Here is a 17,780-nt window from a genome sequence, read left to right on the forward strand (position 1 = left end):
AGTGCAGACTAGTCTATTAACTATACTAAAAGGTTACCAAAAGAGCCATGTTGTTGATTATTTTACATTCAAATATGTATGTTTTCTTCCTGTTCTATAAAAACAAACATCCAGGCTATCTGCTGATTCAGAACTGGCCCGAGAACATGACATCCCTCAGTCCCTTTGAAAACCTGGAGATTATTAGAGGACGGACCAAACAGTAAGACCACTGTTCAGTCTCCGCATCTATTATAGAGTGGCAGTAGTGAGCTGGTCAAGCCCTTAATAGCCACCTGGAACTTCTAAAAAAAATGAAGTGTCTCCCTCCCTCTCACTCCCCTCTCCTCTCTCTCCCTCCTCAAGTGGTACGGTGAGCTTGGCCATAACCCAGCTAACCATCACCCACCTGGGTCTTCGCTCGCTGAAGGAGATCAGCGATGGAGACGTGGTCATCACCAGGAACTCCAACCTCTGCTACACCAAGAAGCGCCACTGGAAGCAGCTGTTCAAGTCCGACAGGCAGACCATACAGCTGGAGAGCAATGCCCACGCAGCCGCATGCGGTAAATCATAAAGTCATTCTATTGACGTGTGTGGTCACATAACACCGACACAAAAAAAAGGAACAGCAGCAAACAAGAGCAGTCGCAACAAACACCAACAGTCAACACCATAATGTCACATAAACAACTCGAGCCCGTAATAAAAGGGTGATAACACAACGCTCTGTGTTTACTAAAACAAAGGTCACATCGGGGTATGTGACTCTGAGATTAATATTGGCCCATGCCAATCTCTATTGTTGTGGCCATAAAACTGTGAAAGTGTGGGAGAACTAGGAAATGGACGCTAGCTTGTTGCTTGTACAAGGTTGTGTGAAAAGTCAAAAGGATATTTTGAATACTATATATACTTTATGTCTTGGTTAAAACAATGATTTTGTGTCGATATCTATGTGTTTGTGCATGTGTGTTTGCAGGGCTGCAGAACAACACATGTGACACAATGTGTACCAGATATGGCTGCTGGGGACCTGGACCCACCATGTGTTTCGCCTGTCAGGACTACAGCCGAACAGGAAGCTGTGTAGACTCCTGTAACCTGCTAGAGGGGTGAGGGAGGATCCCTTGTCTGTTCCCCATTTATACAATTAAAGGGACCTGATTCTGCAAAGCTGAAGCAGTGAAGAAGAGTGAAATGAACGTTTTGTACACTTGGCAAAGAAAACTATTGGCAACTCAAGCTATCAATTGAACATGGGTATTTTGCAAGATGCAGTTTTGCATGGAATGAAATAGTAAAACCAGACAGAAGACTTGCCATCAGGAGTACATGTAAGAAGTTCTTAAGGCAGTAAGGCGACAATTAACCCAATTCATGAGAAGACAGTCCTCTCAGCTGGAATGGGAGCACTTAACTCATAGATATTTAACTTCGGGAGTCTCCTCTGTCTAACATTGCTTACAATGGAACTCTTGCTATGAGGAAAGGGATCAATGCAACCATCTGCAAATGGAACCACCTAAAATCAAATGTTGAACAAGTAGGAAGTATGGCCTGCTCCCAGATCTGTTTGTGCTGTCTTAGCAACTCCTATGGGACGATGACAATAAAGGTTGGCAAGACAGCGCAAACAGATCTGGGACTAGGGTAGTGGAAATATGCTACATGCTGATGTTTTGTCCTCATTCTGCAGGGAGCCACGTGAGACTGAAGTGAATAAGACGTGTGTGGAATGTCATCCTGAGTGTCAGCTCCTCAATGGAACCCAGACCTGCACTGGACCAGTATGTGTGTATCTTATATTTATTCTATGTCTAAGTATTTGTCTCTATATTATAAACGGGGTGGTTCGAGCCGTGAATGCTGATTGGCTGAGAGCCGCGGTATATCAGGTATACTGCTCTAATTACATTGGTAACCAGTTTATAATAGCAATAAGGCACCTCGGGTTTGTGGTATATGGCCAATATACACGATATGGCCAAAAAAATGGGCATCAATATGGAGTTGGTCCCCCCTTTTGCTGCTATAACAGCCTCCATCCACTCTTCTGGGAAGGCTTTCCACTAGATGTTGGAACACTGCTGCATGGACTTGCTTCCATTCAGCCACAAGAGCATTTGTGAGGTCGGGCACTGATGTTTGGCGATTAGGCCTGGCTCGCAGTCGGCGTTCCAATTCATCCCAAAGATGTTTGATGGGATTGAGGTCAGGGCTCTGTGCAGGCCAGTCAAGTTCTTCCACCCCAATCTCAACAAACCATTTCTGTATGAACCTCGCTTTTTGCCAGGGGACATTGTCATACTGACACAGGAAAGGGCCTTCCCCAAACTGTTGCCACAAAGTTGGAAGCACAGAATCATTTAGAATGTCATTGTATGTTGTAGCGTTAAGATTTCCTTTCACTGGAACTACGGGGCCTAGTCCAAACCATGAGAAACAGCCCCAGACCATGGTCAACTGTAAGTGCTGAAATTTTGAAGAGGAAAGGTCAACTGTAAGTGCTGTTATTTTGAAGAGGAAAAGTAAACTGTAGGTGCTGTTATTTTGAAGTGGAAATGTCTAGGAGCAACAACGGCTCAGCTGCGAAGTGGTAGGCCACACAAACTCACAGAACGAGACCACAGAGTGTTGCAACTGAGGACAGACAATTTTTGGCGCTACGCGCCTATGCACTCAGTGGTCCCGTTCTGTGAGCTCGTGTGGACTACCACTTCGCGGCTGAGCCGTTGTTGCTCCTAGATATTTCCACTTCAAAATAACATCACTTACAGTTGACTGGGGAAGCTCTAGCAAGACAGAAATTTGACAAACTGACTTGTAGGAAAGGTGTCATCCTATGATGGTGCCACTTTGAAAGTCGCTGAGCTCTTCTGTAAGTAATTTATGGAGATTGCATGACTGTTTGCTCAATTTTATACACCTTTTATACACCTGTCGGCAATGGGTGTGGCTGAAACAGCCTTATCCACAAATTTGAAGGGGTGTCCACATACTTTTGTATGTATAGTGTACCACGGCTAATGGCTGTAACCAGGCACTCCGCGTTGCGTCGTGCATAAGAACAGCCCTTAGCCATGGTATATTGACCATATAGGGGCGGCAGATAGCCTAGCGGGGAGGAGCGTTGGGCCAGTAACCGAAAAGTTGTCGGATCGAATCCCAGAGCTGACAAGGTTCTGCTCCTGAACAAGGTAGTTAACCCACTGTTCCTGATGACGGTGATGTCGATTAAGGCAGCCCTCCGGACCTCTCTGATTCAGAGGGGTTGGGTTAAATGCGGAAGACACATTTCAGTTGAATGCATTCAATTGCACAACTGACTAGGTATCCCCTTTCCCTACCACCCCCGTGCCTTATTGCTTAATATACTATGCGTCCATCTCCATGCCATGTCCCAGCACAGTAGGCACAATGTATTTCTCTAGCATGCTATTATTATACAATAGTTGTGTCTGTTAAATAAAGTATGTCTGCACACAGTTGTTTCTTTTAGATGTGTATGTAATACAAGGGCTTGCTATCCTCTTCTCTCTCTTTCAGGGCCAAGAGCAGTGTACCCAGTGCGCTAACTTCAAAGACGGCAACAACTGTGTCCTGGGGTGCCCTAGAGGGGTGCCAGGGGTGGCAGGGGGCAAGAACACCTTCATCTGGAAGTATGCAGATAAGATGAAGGTGTGCCAGCTGTGCCACCAGAACTGTACCCAGGGGTAAGTGAAGGAATCTGTCACAACCGCATAAATACCGCAATACACAAATACAGACACATGCATCCCATTTGAATATTAAAAATGAAATGTCTCAGTAAAGAAATGGATGTAGAGGTGTTGGAACGGACACGTGTTCATACGTGCGTTATGTGTTTACAGATGCACCGGTCCTGGTCTGAGAGGCTGTCAGTCTATAGGGTAAGCAATTGACTCTTATCGTGAACAGTAACTTACAATGGTACTGTTCCAATTGTATTCAAACTTAGAAACACTCAGTTCACTAAGCTAATGAACAGTTATCATTTGTGTGTCGTTTTTTTTCTTCTCTGCGCTGTTTGGTTACCACCTGTCTCCCATGCAGTAACTCTGGCCTATCGGTGATCGCGGCTGGTGTGGTGGGTGGGCTGCTTGCCTTCCTCATCATGGGCCTGTCTGTCTTCGTGTTACTGAGGCGACGCCACATCAAGAGGAAGAGAACCCTGCGAAGACTACTCCAGGAGAGAGAGGTGAGAGGCAGACACTGGGGGCTTTCTACAGATGGAATGTAGTCATCGTTGATAGTGCATCAAAGTAAACCGTCCTTATCCGCATCTATTGCTATTCTACAGTTAGTTGAACCGTTGACCCCCAGTGGTGAGGCCCCCAACCAGGCTCTGCTCCGCATTCTCAAAGAGACCGAGTTTAAGAAGATCAAAGTGTTGGGATCAGGGGCCTTCGGCACTGTCTACAAGGTAAATACAAGCGCTAACTTCTTCTAGATTTCGTTCAGAGAACTCCAGTATCTTGGGTTGTACTGTAGTGAAGGAGCTTATGGGAATGTGTGTTACGACTGCGTATAAACCAACACCCTTTAACCACATCTACGTCTGTTGTCAATTTTGCAATTAACAGCCACATATTTAACGTACCACATCCTGCGTCATAATCCAGTCCACAGTAACTACCAGTTAGTTTGCCTATCCCATGTTCCACTGTAACGAACCAAAACCTTTAAGAAATTATTAATGTACACTCATTTTTCTTATGATTATTTAGTGCCTGGAATTTTTCCTGACCTCTTGACATGGCATGAAAACATCTGTACTTTGTGTGTGTGTGTGGTGTGTGTGGTGTGTGTGTGGTGTGTGTGTGTGGTGTGTGTGTGTGTGTGTGTGTGTGTGTGTGTGTGTGTGTGTGTGTGTGTGTGTGTGTGTCTGTGTCGTGCAGGGTCTGTGGGTCCCTGAAGGAGAGGACGTGAAGATTCCTGTGGCCATTAAGGTTTTAAGAGAGGCCACATCACCTAAAGCCAACAGGGAGATCTTGGACGTGAGTTATATCACTCTATGTCACTTCACTCTTAGACAAGGCTGGTAGAAACACAATCCAGAAATGTTTCGGCCCTCAAGGCCCAGGGTTGGCATCCCTGCTTAAAGATGTTTGTTCATGGGAGTTAGAACTGGTATCTTCCGAATATAAAGACATTCTATATCTGATTTACAGTAGAATCTAAATTAGTGCTATTAAGCACAGTATGGTATCATACATTCATTGATGGTTACCCATACATACCACACTGTACAAGCACTTTCAAACAAAACATTAGTTGGCAAATTTGTTTTTTTGACCTAATTTAGCGGCATAATATGTTATTGAGAAGCCTATACAGCCACTATTGCATGTCACTGGACACTAATTCCAAGCACATGCTCATCAATTCAGGAAGAAGCTGAAATAATGACAACATTTATTTAGAAAATGGGAAATGGTGTCAGGTTTCTAGAAGTCATTTTCTCAGTGGGAGCGTAGGAAATGAGATTAACTCATTGAGAAGGTTTGGACCAGGGTTGGGGAGTGGGAGGAGGATACTAATTCAAGGTTAAGGTTTTCTGGAATGAAATCTAAAATCTTTTCCAGTAACCGCAGTTAAAAAAAAAAAACACAGTCCAGACCTGGGTTCATTAAGTATTCGGAAATACTTTGGCTGGCTGGCTGCACTTGATTGAGCTTTCCTGGCGCAGTGGAACCAATAGAATAGCCCAACTTCATGCCCCACCGATCTAGCACTCCAGGCAGTCTCAATCAAACGCCCCAAGTATTTGAAAGATATCAAATATGATTTGAGCCCAGGTCTGGCACGGTCCTGTGAATATTCCGTTTCAGGATTTAGAGTGCATGGACAGCTGAGGTTTTTGCAGTGATGTTTCTCTTGACCTCTCACCACGAAGGTCAAGAGCTTTCTTTAAAGAAAAGGTCTTGCACGTTTACGTATCTGGCTCGTAAGCGTACATTGTCTTCAAGCTGTCAGTTGTTGAAATGGTTCATGTTTAGATATCATTATTGAGTTTTATGAGCGCACACTAGAATGATGCCAGCATCACTAGCCCTAAAGGCGGTATACTGTACTATACTGCCCTGGAATAAATGTTGGTACTATATCTAACCGACTATAGGAGGCCTATGTGATGGCCAGCGTGGACAACCCCCATGTGTGTCGTCTGCTGGGCATCTGCCTGACCTCCACAGTGCAGCTGGTCACCCAGCTCATGCCCTACGGCTGTCTGCTGGACTACGTCAAGGAGAACAAGGACAACATCGGATCCCAGTACCTCCTCAACTGGTGTGTGCAGATCGCCAAGGTAAGACTATGGTGCATTTAAGCGACCGGGCAGTATGTGTTCATTCAATGTAGTGAATTTCCAAGACGCTGTTGTTTTTCCAACTAACCAAAAGAAAAGTGTGTCTGTGAAAATTCATATTCTTTTTTTTACTCTTGTTACGGCTACATTTGGAATTTCAAACCACAAAATGCTGGGTGCACTTCCTGTCCTGAAGTCGTCTGTCATGCTCTGCAGCATAATTATACAGATCTGGTGTCAGTCTGTGTTTGATTTAGAAAACTTGTTGCTGTCTTGTCACACAACGATCATGACGGGGTTAGGCATAAATGGCGAAACTGGAACGTGGCACCCAGACTATGATAAGGCACGGACCTCTTTCCTAACCATGTGACTTGACCAAAACTCTGGCCCTTTAAGACTACCCATGAGTCACAGTGTAGTGGATTAAAACTTAATCAAACAGTGAGTCAGTGGAAAGTCCGGAAAGGCCGTGTATGTCCATACACTCCTATAGACACCTACAGTTCAACGTTCACTTGACATCTTGTTGACCTTTTTAAAACAATAATACAATGAGTCACTATAAAGTGCTGTAGCCCTATCGCTCTGTTTGAATACAGTTAGAATGCTCTAAAACAGGGCCCATGTATGGCCATAGACTCACTCATTCGCTTCTACCTCCTCATTTGATCCTTTGACCTGTGGTTGGCCTCAGGGGATGAGCTACCTGGAGGAGCGTCACCTGGTGCACCGTGACCTGGCAGCGAGGAACGTCCTGGTGAAGACCCCTCAGCATGTCAAGATCACGGACTTTGGCCTGGCCAAACTCCTCAACGCTGACGAGAAGGAGTACCACGCAGACGGAGGAAAGGTCTGCTCCTCATTCCCCTCATTACTGATTGAATTGAATTACTGTGAAGAAATGTAACGCAAGGAACACGTTTTTTTGCCAAGTAAATATAATATTATGGTCCCGTTTTTTTCTTCTTTCTTTTCTGTACGATGGTGATTTATGTTACTATTTCCATCCCGACCTAATATAGTCTATCGATAACACAGTTGCTATACTTTACCTAAATACCTAATGTTGTCTTGGTCATCTGGAAGAACTACCTCAGTTTGTGAACCCTAACTCATAAGAGCCCTCTCTCTGCAGGTACCAATCAAATGGATGGCACTGGAGTCCATCCTCCACAGGAAATACACACATCAGAGTGATGTTTGGAGCTATGGTCAGGAACCCACATACCCACACTATTTAATAGGATTAATGCACGAATCCATTTAACATACATATATCAAAACTGGATGTACAGCAATGCATGTCAATGCTGGAATTAACCACAGTGCTTGTGTAAATCCAGATGCATAAATATTGTTTCTGGATCATGTACTTAATCAGAACTGTTCAAATCAGGTCCAGATAGGAGTATTGGGTTTTTGAGTATCTGGGAGATTAGAGAAACGGGTATCTGGTATCGCTGATCTAACTTTACACCGGCAGGTCCTGGAAGTCCGATATCTTACAATGTAGAATCCTCCACCTCAAACCAATGTCCTTAACACACACCACCCCTGGTTTGGACACACAGTTTGGATGCATGCACGCACACACACACTCTGCTCTGTGGGCCGGTCTCCAGATCCGGTTCTCTGAAGTTGTGTCTTCTACTCTACAAGGCAAAGACATCAGCAGGCCCTGGCAGCACCACCCGCCAGCCCTCCTAAGCCCCTCTTTCTATCCTCCTCTCCTCTTTTCCTTTTCCTGGTCCTCCTCTTCTCTTTTAAACTGATCCAACACCAACGGAACCTGGCAACTCCCACTCCTAAGGACACATCCAACTCACTGATGTTGACTCTGTGGGGTTTTTTAGAAAGTAACTTGACATTGTTGGTTTCTGCCTAACAGCTTTTCTGGAATAAAAACAAAGTAATGTTCCCTAGTTATTTAACTTTAACTGGGATTGTTTCTATGCCACTAAAAGTAGCCCTTTACACTCGTACCTCTATACGGGTTGAAAATGGCAGGTTTGTGCACTGACAAGCGCATAAATTGGAATGCAGTGGGTGTACAGTAACATGCTATGAATGACGCCATTTTGGGATTGCGTAAACAACAACAGTAATTATGTGAAGGCGGGGATGCAGGGTTGCGTTCCAAACAAAACAACTACAAGTGTGCTTGCTCTAGTTCCTCAACGGCACAGCTGAGAGAGCTCAAAAAAGCACTTTATAGTTGAAGACTCTTCTTTGAGTCATAAAAGTGGGTTGAAATGTCTTAGGAACAATGTACACGTCAGAGAAGTGTGTGGCCACTTGGAGACACCAGTTAGTCCTCTCAGTCAAACCCTTGTCAATTTTCTGTCTTATGTTGCACCTACCCCACATTTCCAGGAATATTCTTATCATGGTACTGAATGTATCCAGAGTATTTTCTGATTTTGATATCAACAAATGCGGCGAAAAGTACAGTAAATGTAAAATGCACATAAAATCATCAGTGAAATGTTTGGATTCAGTCTTGTGTCAGGTGAACCGTTGTGTCCTCACCTTTGGTCTAGTAATTGTCCCATCATCTCCAAACTGTTCCCTTTCATTTGCTACCACGGTTATGCATATGCTTTTCATATTTCTTCTGTAAGAAACATTTCCATTTAGCCCTACCCAAACAGGCCAATTCCCACAAGTGAAAACGGTTCATTGTGACAGTAATGAACACTTTTAACTGAGATTAGGTCATTGACTGTGCCTCTGATCTATTTCACTGTCCCTCTGTTTAGGTGTGACCGCGTGGGAGCTGATGACGTTTGGGACCAAGCCCTATGACGGGATCCCAGCCAATGAGATAGCAGGGGTGCTGGAGAAAGGAGAGCGGCTGCCCCAGCCCCCCATCTGTACCATAGACGTCTACATGATCATGGTCAAATGCTGGATGATCGACGCAGACAGCAGGCCTCGTTTCCGGGAGCTGATAGCTGAGTTTTCCAAGATGGCGCGGGATCCCCCACGTTACCTTGTCATCCAGGTGAGCGGTGTAACTCATTGTCATGAATTACTGTGGAGTCACAGACCACACAAACCGATTAAACTCACTCAGCCACTGTAAGTTTAGTGAACAAAACACGTACCTACTCTATAATTCTTTCGGACTGGTCTTTGGGTGCTGATGCGTGTGTCTCTTCCAGGGTGACGACCGAATGCACCTCCCAAGTCCCACAGACACCAAGTTCTACCAGAGCCTAATCAGTGGAGAGGACATGGAGGAAGCTGTGGACGCAGACGAGTACTTGGTACCTCAGCACAGCTTCTTCTCCAGCCCCAGTACCTCCCGTACCCAGCTCCTACACTCTATGGTAAAATAACACATGCACTAGGCTAGCCATAATCTACTGCTTTGTAATCTCGTCCACTAGCCGGCTCTGTCTGTCGAACCGTCTGGTTTCACAGTGCCTCAGAACGGGACTTGACTGGAAGTCTATGGAAGGAGCGGACGAAGCAACTGCCCGTTTTAATTGGCTGATCTCTCATTCAATCACCATCTAGCATAACCCTCAGAAACCTCCCCACTACATTGTGGACTTCAAGGCGTGAGCAGCACAAGTGATTTAAACAAGGTTTATGTGAGTTTGGAAAATCTGAAAGTACACATCTTCAATAAATAGTTTTCAAATAGAAACTGTATATGCCCGAACCCAGAATCAGTTGGGCTTCCCAAAAAGAATATGGTCAATGGGATTTAACATTTATTTTGATTGACGATTTTCGCCATTTTTCAAAGTCCCATCTAATACAGCTAATTCACCACACCCCTTTCTGTGTTGTTACCAGGCTCTATGCACCAGCAATATGAGCCTGGAGACGAGGCTCAAATTGACAGAGAGATACTATTTCTCAGGAATAGTCTACTCCTAGACTAAAAAGCATGTTCAATGGGGATTAGTCCAGGAGAAGGCTGAATCTGTATCCAGAAAACCAGCCCAAAGAAAAGGTTTCCACCATCCAGCAGCCACTGGCTCTCTTCCTCTACACTCATTTCTAACACAGAGAATAGTTTTTTTTTTGTCTATTAAAGAAACTGGATAAAATGCATCATTGCAGTGAATCAAATAAAAGGAATTCCATCTAACTTTTTATGCTCACAGCTCTTTTCTGTTGTTTTACAAAGAAGGGGTCTGCAGAATTTTGGTATCCACCTCCACTGAGTTCACAGTTTTACAGGGTGAAATTTACATTTATTGGGCAATTTAGACTACTGGAGGCAATTTAGGTTTCCTTACTACACCTTGTATTAGAACCAACAATCCTTGTGGCCAATTGTTTCCGCAAATGCTAGAACAATCTCTTATTTATTTATTGATCCTGTACTTAACAAGATTAAATCAGGTCAGGTAATGGTGATAGTACGTATCCCAGTTCAAGTTCTTAGTTAGCCCCTTTTGCAATCGTAGTGAAATTGAATCTTGGTTTATGTCGGCCGGGGAGGAAAGAGTAAATTGAATTTACGTGGGCGTTTATACCGTGTCATACCTGGCTTGAACAAGACAGGCCTCAATCGCCCACTTCCTGTTCCCGTTAAAATGTCGTCAGGGGGACTCTTCTTCTTCCCCTGTCCTTGTTCTGACCCCCTACTCCCCCACTACTCCCTCACCCCCGCTTCCTCCCATGTGCCCCTTGATTGATTGCATTTGAGATTAGGAGAAATCCTCTCTCTCTCTCTCTCTCTCTCTCTCTCTCTCTCTCTCTATAACTCTTTCTTACTCACTCTCTCTCCTCCTCTGTTCTCTTCAGACTCAACTCCAAGAGGTCCAGTGTTGGCTACCCGGGCTGTATGCCTGCCACAGAAAGCCGGCTGGTTACTCCATAAGCTTTCAATTTTGATTACCTTCGCAGGCAGGCAGCACTACTTGTTAAATATTTTTCTGCCAGAATACAAGTGGAGGAACCTGCTTATATAATAGAAGCGTTTGGTACACTATACAGCCTTTTATGGACTTGGACCGTAGTCTTTGGCAGATGGTTCCCTGCTTAACTTGTTTTAATTTCCTCTTATTCAGCCTCTCGAAAACAATTACATTTGGATGAGCTGTTTTGTCACTCTTTTTATTCATTGTGGTCGTTTTTATTTCACCTTCTTCTTCATACACAGTAATGAAATTAAAAGGTTTTGACCTTTTGAAACATTACTGTAAAGAATTCAACCAACAAGAACTTAGTAGAAGTAGGCCTACAGTAATGTGGATATTTATTTGTGTTTTTGTGGTGTTTTATCATATGTGTTGGAATGTAATTTTTGACTCGGGTGTAAATCTGTGTTTCAGAGCCAAAATAGCACATTGAACAGCAGCATTGGATTGTGCCACAGCAGAAATGAGGTAAGAGAGACACACATCACAAATGTAACATTGAGGTTAATTGAAAAGCAAACTTTGTAGCATTGACACAGAGTCTTTCACAGTATGGAACAACAGCTCTCATCTCTAATTCATATGATACTTTGCAGTTAAGGTGTGGTTTTGGGCTAACAACGATTTTATTCTTCCTAGAATGGGTTCCCTGTCAGAGAAGGAAGCATGGTTCTCCGGTACATTGCTGACCCCACAGACAGGTTCTTGGACCACGCCTTCCAGCCAGCTCCAGGCGAGTGTGCCCCTTGACCTCCCAAAGGGTCTTAACCCGAGAACATGGCTCACTTAATAAGAAATAGTGATACATTGTGAAGTTTTCCTACCAGAAATTGTTTTATTTTGAAAAGAAGAAGGACCTCTGCTAGGCAATGGCTGTAGGCCATTGCAGAGCGTCTCTGTCATTGTTTAGAAAACTAAAATCGAACAGTTTAATAAAATGTCTTCACTTAGTACCTAGAGTGGTTGTTTACCTGCTGTCGTAACTCATTTCTGTTATTTCGCTTCAACAGACTACATGAACCAGAATGGTGTGTCGGACATGATGAACCCTGTATACCAGCACCCCGGTCCCCCTCGCACCCTCCTCCCCACCATCTCCTCAGACGACACAGAGACAGAGTACCTGAACTGCTATAAGAATGAGGCAGTGGGGCCTGAGTACCTCAACACCCTCCAGCCCTCTCTCCTCTCCCCCACCACCTCCAATGGCATCTCCCCCATCACCTCTAGTGGCCTCACCACCACCGCCAACAGCCTTTTCCCCATGTTCAATGGGCTCTCCTCCCCGAGCTCCAATGGCCTCTCCCCCACTTCCAATGGTGGTCTCCACTGCGTCCAGAAATACCAACCCCCGAACAGTATAGATAACCCAGACTACCAGCAGGACTTCACCCCTTCCGTCAAGACCCATGCCAACGGACACATCCCGGCCGCAGAGAACACAGAGTACCTAGGCCCAAACTGAGGCCTGTTATCCCCTACCTCCCACTGTGGATGAAAAGAGACACCGGGTAATAAGGCTCTCTATCCCACTGAGAGAAGACATAATGTCTTTGTTTAGCAGGGGTAGCGGTACCATGGACTGCTTTGCAATGTATTTATCCCTGCCTTAAACGAGCCAAGTGTGTGTGCTTTCTATTGTTCGCCACTTGTAGTACGGTACAGTGCTGCGAAAGTCTCCTCATTCCAAAAAATCGTCCATTTCAAATGGAGTCTGAGCTGATAGTTTGATGAGATGAGACAGAAACGAGGCTCTTGGTGTTTAACTCCATTGGGTGAAAAAGAGCAAGAGAATACCTTAGGCCTATACTTTCAGATGCTGTAGCCCATATCAGAAACCCATAGGTGTCATGTTGCACAAAGCAATGTTGTGATACGAAAGAGGAGAAACAATATTACTAGACAAAATAGCGTATCATTCAATCCTTGAGATCAGATGCTCCCTGTGAAAGAAATGTAAAAACACTTATATGTCGGCGCACCCTTTACTTGCCAACACATAAACGGTACATGTACTAGAAGGTGGCACTGATACAGTATTGGTGTATTGAGTATATAGTATTGGGTATTTAGCTCCCACATCTAAAGGGATGGAACTGTTAGAACAATAGTTGGACGTCTGAGCTCTTCTGTGTGGAACCTACAGTTTGAGACCTGCTGGAGTCAAATGTTGCTGATCGTTAAGTGTCGGAAGTGGGAAGGAGGAGGCCCTCATCGGAGTCTGATGGTGGCTGGTCCATGGAGGGCGTTGATGGAGGAACTTCTGAAACCTTACAGGACTCTTCCTAAAGAAGCGGTTGTTAAGTACACCTCTGTGGCAAATTGCTATTTTTTGCTATTGATGACTTTGCTGAAGGCTTTATAACTTTCATCATATGGCCAGATGGGAGAGACACTGGCCCCTGTTGGTGACCCATTGTAACTGCATCAACATTAGGACATCTGTGTTGCTTATTATTGTTTTGTACAGTAAGGCCTTTCGTTCTAACACTACAACTGTAAATCTTCTCACAGCTTTAAAGTCTTGCACTCTTGCAGGTGCTCAAACTTTCAAAATGAATCTCTTTCCTAGTTTTAAATGAACATATTAAATAGCTACTTGTCATTTGAGAGCCTGTTGTTTGACAGAGGTACATGTATAGATAAGTATGAAATGATGTTGTGTACAATATATTCAATTTGGCCACCTATAAATAATCCTATCAACATTCTTCATCTAGATGGTCTTGCCACTTTATATATAAATATGCAGTTATTGATGAACTGTAATTATTTCATTTCAAAGTGAAAATGAATTAAACGTATTTATATTTAACTATTTGGCGTGTTTTTTAAATACCTATTTACATATTTGAACTGTTCAACTGACAATCTGATTGTTTTTCATTCTGTTTTACTTAGTTGAACAAACACGATTATTAAGGGTCTCATGTAACAAAACAAAACGAAAAAATACAATTAACGTTACTGTAATGAAGACTTGAAGAGTCCAGGGTTGAATGTTCTGTGTGTCAACGTGAGAAGGGTGCAATTGCAGCCTGCAATTCGGGACGTACAAAACATTAAGACACCTTCCTAATAACGAGTTGCACCTAGGGCTGTGGCAGTCATGCCATTTTGTCAGCTGGTTATTGTCATGTAAAAGACTGCCGGTCTCACGGCAATTGACCGTTAATTAACATAAACACATTTAGCATCTCCTGGCCTCCACTCATTCCCAGTTGTCTTGAACACACTGAAGTCGGAAGTCAAAGATTTACAAGTACACAGTTGTTTTGAACCCTGCATTAATCTCAGCGGCAGGAGGGCGAGAGCAACAGAGAGTCCGCTTCTCACGGTCCCTGCTCTTTCCTTCCCTTCCTCTGGTGAGGCTAACCAGAGGGGGGTGGGGGTGGGGACCGTTTTTCACCTGATGGCGAAACACAGCATATGCTTCATGCACAAATTCATGTTGTGCCTGTGACTAGAGACAATGAAATATACTGTTCTTCGATATTAAAATAGACACGACGAGCTGCTAATAATAAAATCGCAGGGCTATCAATACACTTAGCTACTCATTCATTGCAGCTGCAGCTGGAAGTAGGGAGAAGCACGTTTCATGTTTTGTAATAGTATTGAATAAAAACATTATTGACAGTGCTGAATTAAAAACTTAAACATGAACTCTCATAAAAACACCAGCTCTTTGCTGGATTTTCTTACAGTCTCGATTTAGTTACAGATCTACCAGGTCCACCTGGTAGGCAAGGTTTGTCTTTTCAGACAAATGAAATGGTTCAAAATGGGAACACTTGCCTACCCGGTGCGCAGGGCTTCTGGTTTAAGTACTGCCAACAGCACAACATAAAAATATATTTATTTAGGCTTTTCTGTAGAAATGTTTGGTGATTGACTAGGAATGCCTTGAAGATCGACCAGTCTATCGGGATCAACCAGTTGGTGACCACTTGCCTACACCATCACATTAAATGTATTATTTATTTTAGGCAGGTCTAAATAAACATTATGATATGAAGAAAATGGATTTCAGAAGAACAGAATATGAGTTGGCCTACTGTACGTTATCTGGCTATGACCCATGCCAGAGGCTTTAGGCTTGTTCATTTGTCAGACAAGATATGCTTATAATGCCTACCATTTTTTTATATTATATGATGTTATACTAAGAAGAATATAATTGAACTTAGCTGAATAAAATGAAAGGATATTTTTCCCATTCCAGACCAAGTGCGCATTAAAGTGATCATTTGAAACAGGTCCTATATGCTAGATTCAGAGTTATTTGGCAACTTTAGCTGTGAATTACACAAACCTTAGAATGACTTCTAAATCAAAAGATTTAGAAGCCTTTATGGTAGAGTGGCCAGACGGAAGCCACTCCTCAGTAAAAGGCACATTACAGCACGCTTGGAGTTTTCCAAAAGGCACCCAACGTCTCTCAAACAATGAGAAACAAGATTTTCTGTTCTGATGAAACCAAGATTAAACTCTTTGGCCTGAATGCACCATCAATATGTGAAGTGCGGGGGTGGCAGCATCATGATGTGGGGATGTTTTTCAGCTGCAGGGACTGGGAGACTAGTCAGGATAGAGGCAAAGATGAACGGAGCGAGGTACAGAGACATCCTTGATGAAAACCTGCTCCAGAGCACTCAGTTCCTCAGACTGGGATGAAAGTTCCCTTTCCAACAGGACAACAACCCTAAGTACACAGCCAAGACAACACAGGAGTCCTTCTGGACAAGGCTCTGAATGTCCTTGAGTGGCCCAACCGGAGTCCGGACTTGAACCCGATCGAACATCTCTGGTGATACCTGAAAATAGCTGTGTAGCAACGCTCCCCATCTAACCTGACAGAGCTTGAGAGGATCTGCTGAGAAGAATGGGAGAAACTATCCCAAATCCAGGTGTACCAAGCTTGTAGTGTCATTCCCAAGAAGACTTGAGGCTGTATTTGCTGCAAAAGGTGCTTCAAAAAGTATTGAGTAAAGGGTCTGAATACTTATGTAAATGTTTTACTTTGTTTTTACTAATTTCTACATTGTAGAATAATAGTGAAGACATCAAAACCATAAAATAACACATGGAATCATGTAGTTACTAAAAAAGTGTTAAACAAATCTAAATACAGTATATTTTATATTTGAGATTCTTCAAAGTAGCCCCCCTTTGACGACAGCTTTGCACACTCTTGGCATTCTATCAACCAGATAGCTTCATGAGGTGGTCCCCTGGAATGCATTTCAATTAACAGGTGTGCCTTGGGGTTGGTATACAAAAGATAGCCCTATTTGGTAAAAGACCAAGTCCATATTATGGCAAGAACAGCTCAAATAAGCAAAGAAAAATGACAGTTCATCATTACTTTAAGGCATGAAGGTCAATCAGTCTGGAAAATGTCAAGAACTTTCAAAGTTTCTTCAAGTGCAGTCTCAAAAACCATCAAGCGCTGTGATGAAACTGGAGGACCGCCACAAGAACGGAAGACCTAGAGTTACCTCTGCTGCAGAGGATGAGTTCATTCGAGTTAACTGCACCTCAGATTGTAGCCCAAATAAATGCTTTACAGACACATCTTAACATCAACTGTTCAGAGGAGACTGAGTAAATCAGGCCTTCATGGTCGAATTGCTGCAAAGTAACCACTACTAAAGGACACCAATAAGAAGAAGAAACTTGCTTGGGCCAAGGAACATGAGCAATGGACATTAGACTGATGGAAATCTGTCCTTTGGTCTGATGAGTTCAAATGTGAGATTTTTGATTCCAACCGCCAGGTCTTTGTGAGAAGCATATGTGGTTCCCACCGTGAAGAATGGAGGAGGAGGTGTGATGGTGTGGGGGTGCCTTGCTGGTGACACTGTCTATGATTTATATAGAATTCAAGGCACACTTAACCAGCATGGTTTCCGCAGCATTCTGCAGCGATATGCCATTCCATCTGGTTTGCACTAAGTGGAACTATCATTTGTTTTCCAACAGCACAATGACCCAAAACACATCTACAGGCTGTGTAACGGCTATTTGACCAAGAAGGAGAGTGATGGAGTGCTGCATCAGATGACCTGGCCTCCACAATCACCTTACCTCAACCCATTTAAGAGGGTTTGGGATGAGTTGGACCACAGAGTGAAAGAAAAGCAGCCAACAAATGCTCAGCAGATGTGGGAACTCCTTCAAGACTGTTGGAAAAGCATTCCTCATTAAGCTAGTTGAGAGAATGCCAAAAGTGTGCAAAGCTGTCATCAGGGCACTAGTACTTTGAAGAATATAAAATATATTTTGATTTGTTCAACCATTTTTGATACCATATGTGTTATTTCATAGTTGTGATGTCTTCACTATTATTCTACCATGTAGAAAATAGTAAAAAATAAAGAAAAACCCTTGAATGAGTAGGTTTGTCCAAACTTTTGACTGGTACTGTATTTATTTTAAAGTTAGGACATGTGGGAGGCAGAGGCGCTCCAGTGCAGTAGGTGGCGTTAATGCACAATAACGTTGGATGCCAGCCGCTATAAACCGCACAGAAGAAGGGGCGACACGGTTAGACAGTGTCCTTAGCCCCCGCCTGTCGGTTA

General features: G+C 43.6%; 1 protein-coding gene across 1 annotated transcript in view; it reads left to right on the top strand.

Moving 5' to 3' along the window:
• LOC110508550 (epidermal growth factor receptor) overlaps positions 1 to 14,011 on the top strand; it is a 55,428-nt gene extending 41,417 nt beyond the window's left edge. Inside the window, exons 11-27 of the mRNA XM_036966310.1 lie at positions 115 to 202; positions 346 to 545; positions 962 to 1,094; positions 1,679 to 1,769; positions 3,529 to 3,695; positions 3,855 to 3,893; positions 4,057 to 4,201; positions 4,304 to 4,426; positions 4,902 to 5,000; positions 6,125 to 6,310; positions 7,008 to 7,163; positions 7,449 to 7,524; positions 9,073 to 9,317; positions 9,478 to 9,645; positions 11,611 to 11,664; positions 11,836 to 11,929; positions 12,207 to 14,011. Of these exons, the coding sequence (XP_036822205.1) occupies positions 115 to 202; positions 346 to 545; positions 962 to 1,094; positions 1,679 to 1,769; positions 3,529 to 3,695; positions 3,855 to 3,893; positions 4,057 to 4,201; positions 4,304 to 4,426; positions 4,902 to 5,000; positions 6,125 to 6,310; positions 7,008 to 7,163; positions 7,449 to 7,524; positions 9,073 to 9,317; positions 9,478 to 9,645; positions 11,611 to 11,664; positions 11,836 to 11,929; positions 12,207 to 12,661 (2,519 nt within the window). The 3' untranslated portion in view covers positions 12,662 to 14,011. The remainder of the gene's footprint in view (positions 1 to 114; positions 203 to 345; positions 546 to 961; positions 1,095 to 1,678; positions 1,770 to 3,528; positions 3,696 to 3,854; positions 3,894 to 4,056; positions 4,202 to 4,303; positions 4,427 to 4,901; positions 5,001 to 6,124; positions 6,311 to 7,007; positions 7,164 to 7,448; positions 7,525 to 9,072; positions 9,318 to 9,477; positions 9,646 to 11,610; positions 11,665 to 11,835; positions 11,930 to 12,206) is intronic.
• Positions 14,012 to 17,780: the final 3,769 nt, after the last annotated feature.

This window comes from Oncorhynchus mykiss, chromosome 28 (assembly GCF_013265735.2).
Source record: "Oncorhynchus mykiss isolate Arlee chromosome 28, USDA_OmykA_1.1, whole genome shotgun sequence".
Lineage (NCBI taxonomy): Eukaryota > Metazoa > Chordata > Actinopteri > Salmoniformes > Salmonidae > Oncorhynchus > Oncorhynchus mykiss.